General features: G+C 41.5%; 1 protein-coding gene across 9 annotated transcripts in view; it reads right to left on the bottom strand.

The window, feature by feature from the left end:
- The window catches only part of Adat1 (Adenosine deaminase, tRNA-specific 1), a 35,103-nt gene extending 25,260 nt beyond the window's left edge, over window positions 1-9,843 (bottom strand). For 7 of the 9 annotated variants that reach the window (XR_012830005.1, XR_012830006.1, XM_075701624.1 and 4 more), the window contains exons 1-3: window positions 9,537-9,843; window positions 4,077-4,145; window positions 168-222 (exon numbers count right to left, since the gene is read on the bottom strand). Coding sequence is in view for 7 of the 9 variants with exons in the window: in XM_075701624.1 (XP_075557739.1) it covers window positions 168-222; window positions 4,077-4,145; window positions 9,537-9,756 (344 nt within the window). In the remaining 2 variants the exon portion in view is untranslated. Of the gene's footprint in view, window positions 1-167; window positions 223-4,076; window positions 4,146-8,087; window positions 8,513-9,536 lie in introns of those variants that run through there. The other 2 variants (XM_075701648.1, XM_075701635.1) reach the window with 2 other exon arrangements.
- Window positions 9,844-15,673: the final 5,830 nt, after the last annotated feature.

Genomic DNA, 15,673 nt, shown 5'->3' with positions numbered 1-15,673 from the left:
GTACGGAGGTGTCAGCACAAAGATATGCAAGGCCCTTAAATATTTGTATGTAAGCATGGTGTTAACTATTGTTGCATGTTGTATAAGTAAAGAAATTGAGCAAGTACACTGAAGAGGTGCATCTACAGTCAATGTTACCGCAATCTGTATTCACTGGCTTAACATACCTGAGAAAGCACCTTCGGGCTAACACTTCTGCATGGTTGTCAATCACCTGGTTGCCTAGAATGAAATAAGAAAGACTATATGTTTTGTGAAACTAAACCCAGCTATCGACTAAGCTGAATTTTGCCATAACATTTTTTAAACCCCCCCTTCCCTTAACCCCCAAAATCATTCTGGAAGAACATGCCAAATTTCCCAATTTTTATTTTTTATGAAGCCATGAATTTTGCTACGTCATTCTGATTTTGAAAATATATCGCTTGGTTCTTGATACTTGATTACATGTTTTTTCCAGACTTCTACCACCTTCTAATGTTGAAAATTGAACCTTAATCCAATTACCGACTGTAACTCGTCTTTCGCAGTGGCAGCAGCACAACATCGGGCTGAACGAGTGCAACTCGGCATTGGAGATATTGGTACAATCTCTCACGACACGTACAGCTTGGGATTTCGTGTTAAAAGTTGAAGAGTACAACTTTGAAGAACTTATCCTCTAAGGAAATAGTAGGCTTTCCTTTTGATAGATTTAAACAGTCTTGATCCTCCTGCCCTTCTCTTCTACAAAGAAATACACAAAGTTGAGCACTACTGGCAGATTACACTTCTCCATACCAAATAGGTGACTCTTGGTAAGAAAGGAGCCCTGGCTTACTAGAAAATGACATAAAAACAAAGGACAGAAGGAAAGAATACATGGCAACACCACATTAAAATTGCTGCACCAGTTTTATATCACATCAGATCCTGGAAGCATCTCATTGAGACTAGTTGACTGTCATGTTAAAAATAATCACACTGCACTATAAATTGACGAGAACTCAGTCCTTAAACTTTTGTAGACTTTCTTCTTCCAAAGAGAAAACCCAGCACATCATAATAAATTGAGCTTCAACATGAAAACAAGGACACAAGTAAAAAAAAAAAACTAAATCCAAGGACACCCAAGCAATTCTTATGAGCTGCGAATGTGAAAACATTAATATCCAACTGAACGCCACTGACCGGTACTTCCAAGTTTTGCACTGTGAGTAATGCTTTCAAGTTTTATTGCGGGGTATGTTATCGAGTTTTGCAATGAAATTGGTGCATCTTTTTTTTTTTTCACAGTTTCTACATTAGCACGTTGGCTGTAAACTGTAATCATTTTGACGATAGTACTGAGAAATCAAGGGCGTCGCATTTTGCCGATGTCCTGTGTGATGAGAGACCGAGGAAGCATCCGCCGAGATACTGACAGACCCAGAAGCAGACAGCCCCTACACCACACCCAGGAAAGTAGGCAAAGAAAGCTTTGCTTTGACGTGCATCGTCATGATACGCAGTCATTAAGTTGCATATCGGGTACTTCAATGCTGAATTGGCAGCGTGGTAATCGACTCTTCGGGAGGGCGACACACTGCAGGAATAGACAGGCAATCAATGAAACATAAGGCGTTGTTGACAATTATAAAGTTTAATTTACCAAGCATCTGCGACCACCAAGGCCAGCAGGCACTCATAGCAGCTAAGCCCAGTCGGGGTGAGAGAGGGAGATACAGACTGCGCGCCAGTTTCCAAGAGCAAGACGGCGGAACCCGCACGCACACATCACACGACTGCCTCGCCGATGACAACCCATCTCACCCCGTGGCGTTGCGGCGCTGTATCTGCTCCGTCGAGGTGCATTAGTGACGTGGCATCACAGCGATACCCATTCCCCTCATGCCACACCTGGCGTGCTATCGAAGCACCAGGTGTTCTGTTCCGCCTGCTCTGCTCCGTCGAGGTGCGCACATGATGTGGCGTCACAGCCAATGGGAATTTAGGAGCTGTTTCGCTGCTACAGATGCCGGGTTTCTCAATCAATAGGCCAGTTGATGCGTTCGCATCAAAATAAAGACACAGGACACACTAGAATCAAATTCTGCCAACTACGTTCCATGGCAAAGTAGAAGGCAAATATGAATGAACAAGCAAATCAATATCACATGGTTTTTCTTCTTGAGGTTAAGTGGGTATGCTTGACTTTTATTAAATAATCTCTTGCTCGATTTTCTTCATATGTTCAATTTCCTTATCACATTGCTGCTGGCAATGACCTACATGTCATGTGATTGGAATGTCATAAGATTGGAATGCCATGTGAAAAACAATGACAGAGTTTTAGCGTGTTCACTATTCTGGTAAATGCAAGTAGACTGGGCATCTTACTGGACGAGCGGAGGTGTAAACACGAAACACGTAAACCACCTGGTTACCTAGAGCTGAACCAGACTAACACAGCTAATATTTCAGTAAGCAAGTGCACTTTACTTTGTTCTCGTGTACATTTTCAGCAATAACACAATTACACTACAGTCAAAATTTACACCAGCAGCAAAGTAGAATACACTTGGTAACTGCAATATTAACTCTGTCTCACCAGATGGCTGCACTGTGCAGGCCATCTATGTTTGTGCCTCTGCTCATCCAGTAAAATGTCCAGTCCTCTTGCATTTACCCAAATACCACACATTAAATCTCTTCAATTTCTCCGCTTGTCATGTTTCTTGTTCTGTTGTGCTTGCTACAGCCTGCGTTTTTGTCCAAGTCCTGTCCCTATAGTCTTATGTCAAAGCACAGTGTTTTAAGATACCCTCAAACCAACTGACCCACTACAACACCTTACTGGACCCTGAATTCAAGTAAACAAGGCTATGTCATCGTACCATGATGATACTGCCAATGTATGGCCCCCACAATTCACAATGCAAACCTCACCTTCTATATTATCCACTGATATGCAATGTTCTTTGCCAAGCAAATACCAAATGTCGAAAGTAATGAAGAAATAACCGACCACTACTACCTGCTTCAGTGTTTACCTTTAACATCTCCTCAGCTATTTTGCACATGTACAAAATAAATTTCTACTATGCTGAATGTATACTGAAATGTTAGACACAGGGTAAACAACTGTGACTTCTCATTCTAAATAACAAGGCTTTAGCAACATACCACAAAGTTGCTTTCTTGACAAAGATGCCTGGTGCCCTAAAAAGCTGCATGTCAGTTGTTGATAAAGGATACATGTAGAAGCATAGCTAAGTTTAGTATAGATAATTCATACACCATCTTAAGAACTTCAACAAGTAGTTGTAGCTGTATATCAAATGCAAATTACTGAGTTCATTATCAATGGTGATGCTTTTCCATAAACACTCATAATTAGTACATTTGAAATACTGCAGCACATCACTAAAGTTGCCAGTGAAGCATTTCTTACACATTCTCCATACCACTATCTCCATACACTACAGTGAAAGCTGTGGTTCACATCAAGCAATTGAGAAATGGCTTCCTGTCACAGGAAAATATTGGTTATTGTGCACCGCTAATCCTTCCATGATCCTTCCAATCAACTGGTACTGCAAACAGGAGGATTAGTAGTGGACAAGAAACAGGCTTTGCCAGTTTTCACTCCTGAATGGCTTACGCGTTTCATGGCTTTTTCTGTACTACATGCATCTGGTGAGATGCTATATAAATATTCAAGCTTGATACTATCTTAAATACTGCAACATACCATTAAAATAACATGCCAAACAAAAGAAATATTCACAATTAGTATACCCACTTTCTAGCAACTCAAGATAACATATAGTCATTGTTGATTTGTCTAGAGCACCTGCACCACATGCTTCAAAACATGATGGTGGTATATACAGGTAGCTCAAGACTTAGCAGCATCTGCTGCTGCATGAAGAATGACTTAATGCTCAAAGTGCAAGGGCTATTTCCAGACAAGCCAATAAGCAGCAGTTAATGTAGCCAGCGCATTCCGTCTAGGCATTCTAGACAAACCTGACAAGCAATGTAGTCAATGACCATGATGCACTTTTATCAACTGAAGTCAAGTTATGAAAGAGCGATATGACATGGGTCCATACCTAGTCTGCAAGCAAGGCCTGTAGGTATGCTTTTTGTACCAGTTGCAAATGATACAATCTGTAATGTAGCTGCAAAACAACACAAGCAGGCATATATATATTTCATGACTCTGATCAGAATAAGAGAATGCTATGCAAAGCCACTGGAAACATTTTTGTAATCAATTCCTTTATGTAAAGGAACTGCCCTGTTCAAAAAGCCAACATACTTGAAGTGGAATATTATACATAGATTCTTGATGGTTGTAAATCATCACATTAATGCCCCAAAGCGAAGGAGCGCATTCTTCATCTTGTTGCAGTTCATTTTATTCATTTCTTCATGGCTCATTCAAGTCGCAAGTACTTGGCTCCACATCACCAGAGGATACCAAAAATGATTCTTCATTGTTCTAGTTTATTTTAGAAAAGCAACCGTGGAACGGCACGCAAAAGGTGTTACTTGCACCTAAGGCCCACACACCGGTAAGAAGTAGAAAACAAACATTGGCATCTGATCAGATGTTTACAGTTATACATTAGCGTAAAATGCAAACCACAGTAAATACAGTGTCAGTACATAAACCAAAATAGATAGGTGCACAAAATTTCAAAGAAAAATCCAAGAAAGAGAAAGCAACTATGTGGCTGACATCAGTGGTGCAGCTAGAAATTTTTTTCAGAGGGGGCCCACACTTGACTGAGGAAGGGGAGTGGGGGTCAGGCGGGTGCTGTCGAACATCATTTTATGCCAGGTTTCCTAGTACACAGAAATTAAGCGGGGTAATTAAGGGGGGAGGGGGGACATGTGCAATGCTTTTTCCCCCTCCCCAGCTACACCCCTGGTTGACATGAATATGTTGTGTAATTATGTGGTTAGCTGTGTGCAAATGGCATGCTTAAACTGCACTTCCAACTGATTTTTTAGGGCTAGGTCAAGTATGGTTGGAGTGCAAGTTTAAAAATTCAGGTATTTAGTAACCTAACCCCTGAAAGTCATAGTAGGGTTTCTGTAAACTTATTAGTGATAGAGATAAGGTGTGCTTGTGTGTGTGACAATTTAATGTGTCTGAAAGTGTAGTTCGTCACATCTAAAGGGTCGTGGATGCGCATAGCCAACTTCTTTACACACAGCTGCTGCACTTTAAGTAAACCAAACTGGGGAAAGAGCAAAAGCACTGCCCCGTGAGGGTAAATTTGTGATCCCTCAGACAGCTTTCTTTTGCATAGTTAGCAACCTTGCTAGGATAGTATGGGTCGTAGTTCCCCAAACCAACAAGCCATAATGTATACAAGGATGCACAGGGGCTGCAAATTCAGCAAGAAGACAGGTGATCGGTGAACAATTAGAAAGAAATGTCTAAGTTAAATGCCTAAAATTACCAGTATTTAGCCATTTGTTAGTTATTTTACTATTTTATGTGAGCTTACTAAATAGCATAGGAGGTGGCATAGGAGGGAAAGTGAGAAGTGAGTGAGAAGATTAAAATTAAGCTTTGATTCCTTAAGCAAGAGAAGAGCAATGTTGTAGGCCATGCATACAGCATTGAGTCTAATGGATGATTAAAACTCATGCAGCATACCCCTGCAGCAAAGCTAATTATTATTCGGTATCAAAAAACATATACAATGGACTGAGAAGGAAACAGAAAAGAATTATTAATCACCAATTCAAGCATTCATATGGATTTCATCAATGCAAAGCCACTAAAATGCATCTATGTTCATTGCAACATTGGATAACTGAGTACTATACTTGTAAGCAAGTGAAGAAAGACAAAGAAGTTGGCTGTGGTAGTGGAAGAAGATGGGTTAAGGTAGGAATAGAGCCTAATATCTAGGCTCTACATTTACATCTATATATACAATGGCATCAGCCCTGTGAGTGTTACTGTATTTGTATGAACAATACTCACAGAACGAAACACAACAAAACTTTCAATTAGAATGCATCTTATGCATAATACTAGAGTGTGCAATGTCACATCATTACGCATCTGGTTGTTAAAGGTGGTATGGACTATGTCCTAGGCATGAGAGCCAAAATTACACTAACATCACAGAATTGGTGACAGTGGAAACAAAAGTACATGTTTTAGTCAGCCCTAAGTTGATGTGCTTCATTTCCTGACTCCTCTACATCTAATATCCCACGTTACAGTTTTTTACATTTTAAAGACCATCATAAACTGCTCTTTCAACAGTAATAAAATGCAAGATATCTAACTTGGCATAAAAACTCGTTTATAGCTCTTTCATTTTTCCCCTTCTGACATGTATATGGATACTGTAACCTTAAGCATGTGCATAATGCTGTTAAAAACAAAAAACCTGCAGATGGCCAAATTCAGACCTACATGGGCATGAACATTGTACAGACAAAATGCAAAAGGGACCGTCTATAAACTAAGACAATCACTACATTATAAAAAAACTTTAATTTCCACCGTGAATATTTAAGAGTTACTGACATGGTACAGTGCAAACAGGAACCAATACAAGAAGCCCACAGACATTTCACACAAGTTGTTGGGCAAGTGCTTGTGTAAAGAAAAAGTTTTGTGTTTTAACTAAGAGTGGTCTGTGTTTACACACGCAAGGGTTCAAGCAAAAAGGGAGGCAAACAACAAACTGGAAGAATGTATGCCACATTCTTCTCTTTTTTTTTTTTTTTGGTGCAACCTGCAGTAGGAAAGCTGGTACAAAATAATGAGGATCGAGTACAGATGAATTTGAATAATGGACAAGGATGCATGAGGTTCTTGTTTGCTTATTTTTGTTGTTGCTGTAAACAGTATAATGAGGTAGGTGTTAAAAGAAATGGGGGCACAAATTAAAGATACAAACAGGGGCCGTGCACACTGTTCAACATAACGGGCCTTCATCCTGATTAAAACTAAGTTACTATGCAATTTTACCTGGATTAGCTTACGAGGACCTTAATTAAATTTAAATTTTATGAGGACCTTAACAGGGAGAGTGTAAGAGTGGGGTTGAAATTTGCTATGCAGAAGACAAAAATAATGATGAATAACCAAGCAAGGGAAAAAGAGTTCAGGATCGCAAGTCAGCCTCTAGAGTCTGTAAAGGAGCATGTTTACCTAGGTCAACTAATCACAGGAAACCCTGACCATAAGAAGGAAATTCAAAAAATAAAAATGGGTTGGATCGCATACGGCAGACATCGTGAGCTCCTGACTGGAAGCTTGCCATTATCATTGAAAAGGAAGGTACACAATCAGTGCATTTTACCGGTGCTGACATGTGGGCAGGAGACTTGGAGACTGACAAAGAAGCTTGAGAACAAGTTAAGGACCGTGCAAAGGGCGATGGAACGAAGAATGCTAGGCATAACTTTAAGAGACAGAAAGAGATTGGTTTCGATTAGAGAACAAACGGGTATAGACGATATTCCAATTGACATTAAGAGAAAAAAATGGCGCTGGGCAGGTCATGTAATGCACAGATAACCGTTGGACCATTAGGGTGACACAATGGGTACCAAGAGAAGGGAAGCGCAGTAGAGGACGGCAGAAGACTAGGTGGTGTGACGAAATTAGGAAATTTGAGGGTGCTAGTTGGAATCGGTTGGCGCAGGACAGGGGTAATTGGAGATCGCAGGGAAAGGCCTTCGACCAGCAGTGGACATAGAATAGGCTGATGATGATGATGCAATTTTACGTCCCAAGTCCTCAACCTTGATGGACACTTGACGTCATTTAACATCCACCTGAAGCTCAGTACATGAGTATTTTTGCATGCTGCCCAGCACAGCAGAGAGGCAAAACTGCGACCTCTTGCGTCGGAACTACAGTTTTTTCAGTATATTAGAGTGCTAGGGGACCCAAAGTCAGGAAGTGCTATCGGCCGGGAGTACGAAAGAACACAAAAAGTACAAAATAATGCAAAAGGAGTACAAACACAGGAGTACACAGACATTACATACCTTGACTTCGCGAAAGCATTTGATAAAGTTTCGCACCAAAAATTGTTATATAAGATTAATGAGGTCTATAAAAATCAAACACTCACACAATGGTTTTCTCCGCATATATCCTCTCGTGAACAATATGTAACTGTTAGAGGTTGTCAGTCCAACATTATTCCCGTTGCTTCTGGTGTACAGCACGGTAGCGTCTTAGGCCCACTCCTATTTTTGATTTTTATTAATGATTTACAAAGTAACATTGATGTTCCATTAAGACTTTTTCCTGACGACTGTGTGATGTACAGTACCGTAAATACAGTTGATGATCAGATTAAATTAAATTTAAACCTGCAAAGAACAGTGAAATGGTGTAACGACTGGCAGATGGAGTTAAACTTTAAAAAGTCTGTGTTCATGTCAGTAACTAGAAAGAAAAATGTTCTTCATTACAATTATCAAATCAACGGTTATATGCTTGAAAGAGTCGATCAGTACAAATACCTAGGCATAACATTTACATCAGATCTACGATGGAATACCCACATTGAAATTGTCATTTCCAAAGCTTTTAAAACACTATGGTATCTGCGACGCACTATGCACAGTGCTACTCCGGATGTAAAGTGCCTTGCTTACAAAACCCTAGTCAGACCGATAATCGAATATGCTAAAGTAATATGGGATCCTCACACAGCAACTAACTTTCACAAGCTTGATAGGATTCAGCAACTCGCTGTAAGGTTTATCTTTAATAAATCCCGCCGGAACCATTCTTCAAGAGATCTCTGCCAACAAGTCCAACTACCTATGCTAGAAACCAGAACCAGGTACGAAAGACTAAAAGCTATTTACCTCATTATCAATAATTATCTTAAAATAAGTAAATCAGATTACTTTAAGATCAAAACTAATGAACATCAAGGCATCGTCATAGTAAGTTTATCCCATTACCGACTATAAAAAATAATGGTTCCAAGTTTAGTTATATTCCCCAAACTTGTAGAGAGTGGTACTCTCTTCCAGAGTCTGCTGTTCGGTCGACATCATTAGCTGAATTTCTACGCCACTTAGATAGTTTCATATATGGCACTAGCACAGGGCGATGAGGTCAGATTACTGCTGCATAAATGGCTGTTCTGATTTCTGAGTGATGCATTTTTGTTTCGTTTATGTGTGCATTTCACGAGATTATTTTTTTTCCCTTTAACTAATGTATAACTATGGTTTTCAATATGTTCTCTACTACTTATTTTGCTGTTCAGTTTCGTTTTGTTTTTTCCACTCCTGTTACAGCTCGTGAATGATGCTGACAGTATTAATAAATCAAATGAAATGAAAATGCACGAATTAGGTGTTTGGGTATGTTAACCTGCTTACGGACGCCGATTCTAAAACGTTAGCGAAATAACCACAACTGTCACCACTGACATTTCAAAATGTGCAGTTACATTATTAAATCCAGCATGTTTCTTCTACACTAATTTAAAAGAGCGAGAGAAAAGAAAACCCGCAGCATTTCCACATACTGCCACTTTGAAGAGACCGTTACGTGCCTTGGTTGACATCCTGCAATAATACCGCAGACAGCAATGTCCACTCGCAACCTCTGGAAGGCTTTCCGGTTTTTGGAAGGTCATCATATGCTCGGTAACAAACTGAAGTCACCGTTTCTGCGAAGTCATCTATGTGAGGCATGGCGTTTGCACCAACGTATAAACGTTGCTGTACACTAGATGATAACGAAGTTTCTTTGCGTTTCAGGCAGAACGCCATGTCATGTCAGTTTTCTTCCTCCATGCCATGTGCAGTGGTTAAGGTTTTATATTTCCATGGACACGCGCCCACGCGCCGCCATAAGGACATGATGATGATGATGGCGGTGCGACAGGTGACACAGTAGTGACCATAAATACCAGCAACTTATACCGTCTCAAAGCCTAAAACACCACAACTACTCTATATCAAAAAGAAATTCTCTACATGCAACACAAATTTTGAACTGGATAAAAACGCTAAAAAGTAATTACAAAATATAACAAATGTAACAAAACGTTTAACGTTGCTTATTTAGCACTGACAGCGAATTGTTTCAGCAAGAAAATAAAAGCTTATTTTGTAATGTTACACCTGCGCCTCTGCTTTCTCTATGGCCTCTGGTTACTCCAACGCTTTTTGTCGTTTTTGTCAGAGGCTGTGTGTGCTTCCGTAACTTCAGCGGTTTTTTCGTAGAGCCGGCGTAGTCGCAGTAGTCGTTTGATTCGTCCTGTGGACTGTGGCTATGCTGCGTCTCCAGGAATCGTGTTCATAACTGTTACGTTTATCCTAAAGTCCCGTAAATACGGTAACAAATATGGGCAAACGTTACCATTGTGACTACTGCAATAAGACATTTCCTGACAGTGCGAACAACCGCAAGAAACATCTGCAAGGCACTTTTCACACGCGGATGAAGAGACTTCACTACGACGCATTTCGTGATGCTGAAACTGTCTTCAAGGTTTGTGGTTATCCTCTCAAGTGTTATGGGTCAAAAGTTGTCTTCAAGGTTTATGGTTATCCCCTCAAGTGTTATGGGTCAAAAGTGTCGCTACGACAGTGTAGCGTGCTGAAACTTGTGATCCCTCTTGCTGCAGAATTTTATTGGCATCTATGTAGTACACCACGCACCCCATTACCCGAGATGGATCTGGCGCGACATATTGTTGGGGCGTAGTAGTTCGTCATTCGCGCAATACTATATTCGAAAAGGCCGGGAAGCTGCTAAAATTGCATGCTCCCCCCCCCCCCCTTTCTTTTTCATTCATGCTTTCAAGAATGCTGGGCCGCCTAAGTTATTTTATCTTTTACTCACAATAGGAAGCGCTAATACTCTTCCAAGCATAGTGTGCCATATTTTCACAAATGAATCGCTAAAGGTTCCTCCTTGGAAAGTTTCCTACTGTGCACTTTTTAGTCATTTAGTGCTACTTGTGTGCTTGACTGTTTAGCTTTACAGAATTTGTTTGAGACTGCAGCTGCCGAGCAAGTTCTACCAGGTCTGCACCTGGTAGAACTTGCTCTGTGTTGCTTTTATGCAGGGTAACGTGGTTGTATGAGTCAAGTGTTCTAGACGCTACATTAACACTTTCCAGAGAGCTTGAAGTGAACTCGCTTGAGGGAGCAGCATTTGAAGAAATGTCATGGAATTTTTTTTTGAAATAGGTGCCAGAAGGCCGAATTTCTTCAGTAATTTTATTGTTTGTTGCAGACATTCTAGTGACCTCAAAGGAAGTTTATGGGCTCGTGTTGTCTGCAGCATTCATCCATTGCAGTACATTTCCTGAACACAGCTTTAGCACAAAAATACACTTGATGGTTCACTTGTATCTTTGAGGCAGAAATAAGAGTACAGCTCTGGCAAGATACAGGGTGGCATATGCATGCGAGCCTCAGGAATGTTTCTTCTCCCCACCAAGAGAACCCATTTCTGCACAACATTTTTTCTAAAGGAACACATCACAAGTTCATGTGAAGACATTCCTTTCACATCCCTCTGGAAGACTTTGCCACTGTGCTGTTGTTACCTCTTCTTATTCTTCTCCATATTACTCTTCCTCAATGTAACCCACAGGTCTACAGATCCCAGCTTTTTGAAAATTCCTTTATTCCAGTCCTCTCCTCAAATATGCATACAAATGCACACATGTAGACGGTAGCTGCCCGCAAACAGTCTTCCTTCTCAGGTCAACGTGTGCCACTGCTTTGAAGGATTGTATAGTTTTATTGCATTTATTACTGGTAGGCACACTATCTACCCACATACTATTAAAGAGATTAGTGCAACAGCATGCTTCTTTAAATATTGCTGATGATGTTGCATGGGAGACTAATGAGATCACTTGCCCAAGTTACGTCACTTGTCCATTCCACATAGAATAGACAAGGTTGAGAAGAAACACATGGAGAGGCATCACTTTGATCAATAGAGATGCTAGATCTTCAAAATACATTTATTAATCATGCAAGTTACAAAGAGCACTTAAAGTTGGCCTGATATTCAAAAGGACCTCCTCTACTATATTAATGTGACCACGCAAAACTGTCAGGATCATTTCATGGTCTCTTTAAGCTGTGCAACAACAGGGTAGGTGGTATCCTGAAGCATCAGTATGGGCACAGGGGTTAGGGGCAGACACAATAACAGTGCTGAGAATGCACAATGACATCTGCCACACAACAACCCAAGCCTGGATAAGGACTTATTGTTTGAACTACATGCATGAAGGTAACTTATTTTGTAAGTTTGTTCCTTGAAACTCTAAAAGATCAACCTTCAGAAGTGCTCAACAGCAGCTGTACAAATATACCATCAAACTAATCCGGTGATGCTGGGTTTGTACAGTACCCAATTGTACCACAATAATCGGTTATAGTGAGGTTTTACCTGAAAAATCGAGGACCCTAATTATGTTGCCCATATGGCAGCACAGCTTAACTGTTGCGCAACATAAGATGCTCATGTTAAAAGGCACTGCAAGAAAGCATGCACATTTTTCTTTCTGTACTATCATTCGGTAGGCCCTTGGGTTCTGGTGTGCCTTTTGGAGTTCTTGTCTTGAAATGCATTTTTCTTGGCACAGGTCGAGTCAGTCAAGAAGCCATGCCGGAGGTTTCAGCAAGTGGGAGAATGCGATTATGGCACCACATGCAAGTTTTCACACCTGAGTCCTGGTGAATTAGCAGAGTTGGCAGCGCGTGCAGAAGCTGAAAAGCATAATGCTAAACTACGTCTTTCTATGCCCCTTCCTGCAGATGTAACTGTGATAGAGTGGACTGATAAACACCTCAAAACTCAGGAGAAGCTTCCAGAGCCATTTGCATACAAAGATATGATTGTCAAACAATTTTCGTCTTTTAACAGCACTTCAAGCAGATCTATGCAAGCACCTACCCTTGATGATTTCTTGGCATGTAGGCCAAACCATTGGGGCTGAAGATTATTTTTTGTGGACTTTTGATGATGTTTTGGCTGTTTAAGTTCCCTGAACATTACAAGATCATGAAGTTTAAGGAAGAGGCTGTCCAACTATTTAGGTGAACTTCCATGTACCTTCTGTGTGTAGCAGTGACATCTGAAGATTTAACTTTTTTTTTCTACTTAATGTTCTTGTCTCCAAAGTTTGCACCTCTGCTTTGTACACTGCCCCTGACACCATATTCTCATTTGCCCCAAATTAACCATATATGTACATTGAACGTTCATTGAAAATAAATGTTCCCTTGGTAACAAATGGTGTGACAAATTTAGTCATTGCATGTACAGTAGTTGCCAAAAATACTTTGTTTAGTTGTCATCCTTGTTGCACATGTAGCAAGTGCCTGAATATAGCCAACTGCATGGCAGAATAAGCTCATTGTATTGAAGGAATTAATGAAATTATGGGCCTCTTCATGCAGTGTGTTTGTGCTGTCAGTGGACCACTGATACTTGATAAGTCCACTGATAGCGTCGTCCCTCTGCAGGCGACAGTATCGGCCACGGATGCAGTGGTGTGGATGCGAAAGCTTTGCATTGTAGCGCAGATGTGAAGATATTGTCGACACTGCATGAAACCGTATCTTTAGTTCCCAAGTCTCAAATTCAGCGGAATGGTTTTTGTTCGATAGTGATGTGAACTAGAACTGAACTCATTTGTTACCAGTTTTTACGGTACAGAACTGGAAGACGCCCAGTGAAGCGAGCGTCCAAACAATGCAGTAGTCCTGCGCTTCCAACTCCCGAGTCACTTGAGCCCAGCGCGCAGTCACAGAACAGCTATATAAACTTTGCTCTCTGCATCTACCGACGCCAATGGCGTCCAAAAGTCATCTTGGAGGCCGTTGCTTGTCTTGGGCCAGAGAGGGCGCCTGTTAACACTGAAGCACAACACTACATCTCCTACATCTCTTCAGTAACAGAACTGTGCAGGAGGGCGCACATTTCTCCTATGAGCAGTAACATAGGGTGATGGAACGTTCAGTGCTGACTGCGTTGTCGCTGGTTGCTTCATGCATGGGAACTGGAGCGAGCGAGCAAGCTGGCATCAGCATCAACCAGCACGTTTGTTGGGCAAGTCTCAAGCACTTGACCTTTCCCTAATGCAAGGTGTTTAATGTTGCCTAACAAGTAACAAGCCGGTTGCCCTTTTAATAGGACGCCATCGTGTACTGCGAGTTCATACTTGAATTGCAGTACTTGCAGCAGCCTATCGGAGTCTTGATTTTGTATGCTGGCCACCCATTTGTTGTAAAGGCTTCTATAGCTTTACATATTGAATTGCTCTTCTGCATCATGGCAACTTTCTCGATGCTTGCTACCTCAGATGACAAAAGGCCCACTACAACGCTTGCGTAGCTTGAGACTTTCACTTGAGATGTCTCCGGAGTCCTGTTTTGCAAGTGGCTGACAAGAGAGAGCATCGGCTGCTATAAGCTGCTTGCTTGGTGTATACGTGGTCTTGTAGTCATATTGCATCATGCGTAGCCAAAAACGCTGAAGTCAGGGCATGAGACTATCGATGGATTTAGTAGAAATAATGGGCACCAGAGGCTTGTTGTCAGTTTCTATCTTGAAATGAAGCCCAATAAGGTAGTCCCAGAATTTCTCACCTGCCCAGGTTGTTCCGAGAGCTTCCTTCTCAGAGTAGTCTGCTTTGGCTGTGGTCAGCGTTTTTGAAGCATACGCCACTGTCCAACAATCACCATGCGAGTCTTCTCAGAATAGAACTGCTCTTAGACTGTAGCTCGAGGCATCTGATGAGACTACGAGTTGACACCTTGGGTAATAGAGAGCTCGGACAGGTTGTGAAGTTAAGGCTTTCTTAATTTGTTGAAAAACCTGCTGTTGAGGGGCGTCCCAAACAAAATGGTTGGACTTACGCAAGAGCTCTATTAGTGGGTATGCAATGTCGCAGAAGTTCGGAATGAACCAAGATTAAAAGTTGATCGTCCCCAGGAAGCGCTTGAGCTCTGTCATGGTGCTTGGCGCCTTCATTTTAACAATGGCTTCTGTCATGCCCTTGTCTGGTCGCATGCCGTTTTGATCAGTGATGTGACCAAGAAAGCTCGCACTGTTTTGGTAGAACGAGCACTTCTCTTTGTTCAGTGACACACCTGCCTTCAGTAACCACTCGAGGACTTCGGCAAGACGCTCGTCATGGGACTGCTTGGTCTCTCCCCACATTAGTATGTCGTCTATGTGGGACACGACTCCTTGCAAGCCCTCGAGTATGTGACTCATCATCCTCTGGTAATGCTCAGGAGCTGATGAGATTCCAAAGGGCATTCTGTTAAACTTACATCTTCCAAAAGGAGGGATGAAGGTCATCAGTTCGGATGACCTTGGTTCCAATTTAATTGGGTAAGATCCGGAGTACGCATAGAGTTTGGAGAAATACTTCACTCCTCCGAGGAGTCCCAATGTATGGTCCACACTAGGAATTGGGTGATGCTCCCCGAGCACTCCTTTGTTAAGCATGATTTAGTCCATGCAATACCTGACCCCGTCATTCTTCTTTGGAATAATGACTATTAGTGTGTACCATGGAGATGGAGCTTGGACTTTCGTTGCCACTCCCTGACTCTCCAGCTTCTTCAGCTCAGACTTAACAGCATTGTATAGCGAAATGGGAATGTGCCTTGAGAGGTTATTGCGAAGGGTACAGTGTCTGGC

This window comes from Dermacentor variabilis, chromosome 1 (genome assembly GCF_050947875.1).
Source record: "Dermacentor variabilis isolate Ectoservices chromosome 1, ASM5094787v1, whole genome shotgun sequence".
NCBI lineage: Eukaryota > Metazoa > Arthropoda > Arachnida > Ixodida > Ixodidae > Dermacentor > Dermacentor variabilis.
This window is presented reverse-complemented; position numbering and strand designations above follow the sequence as displayed.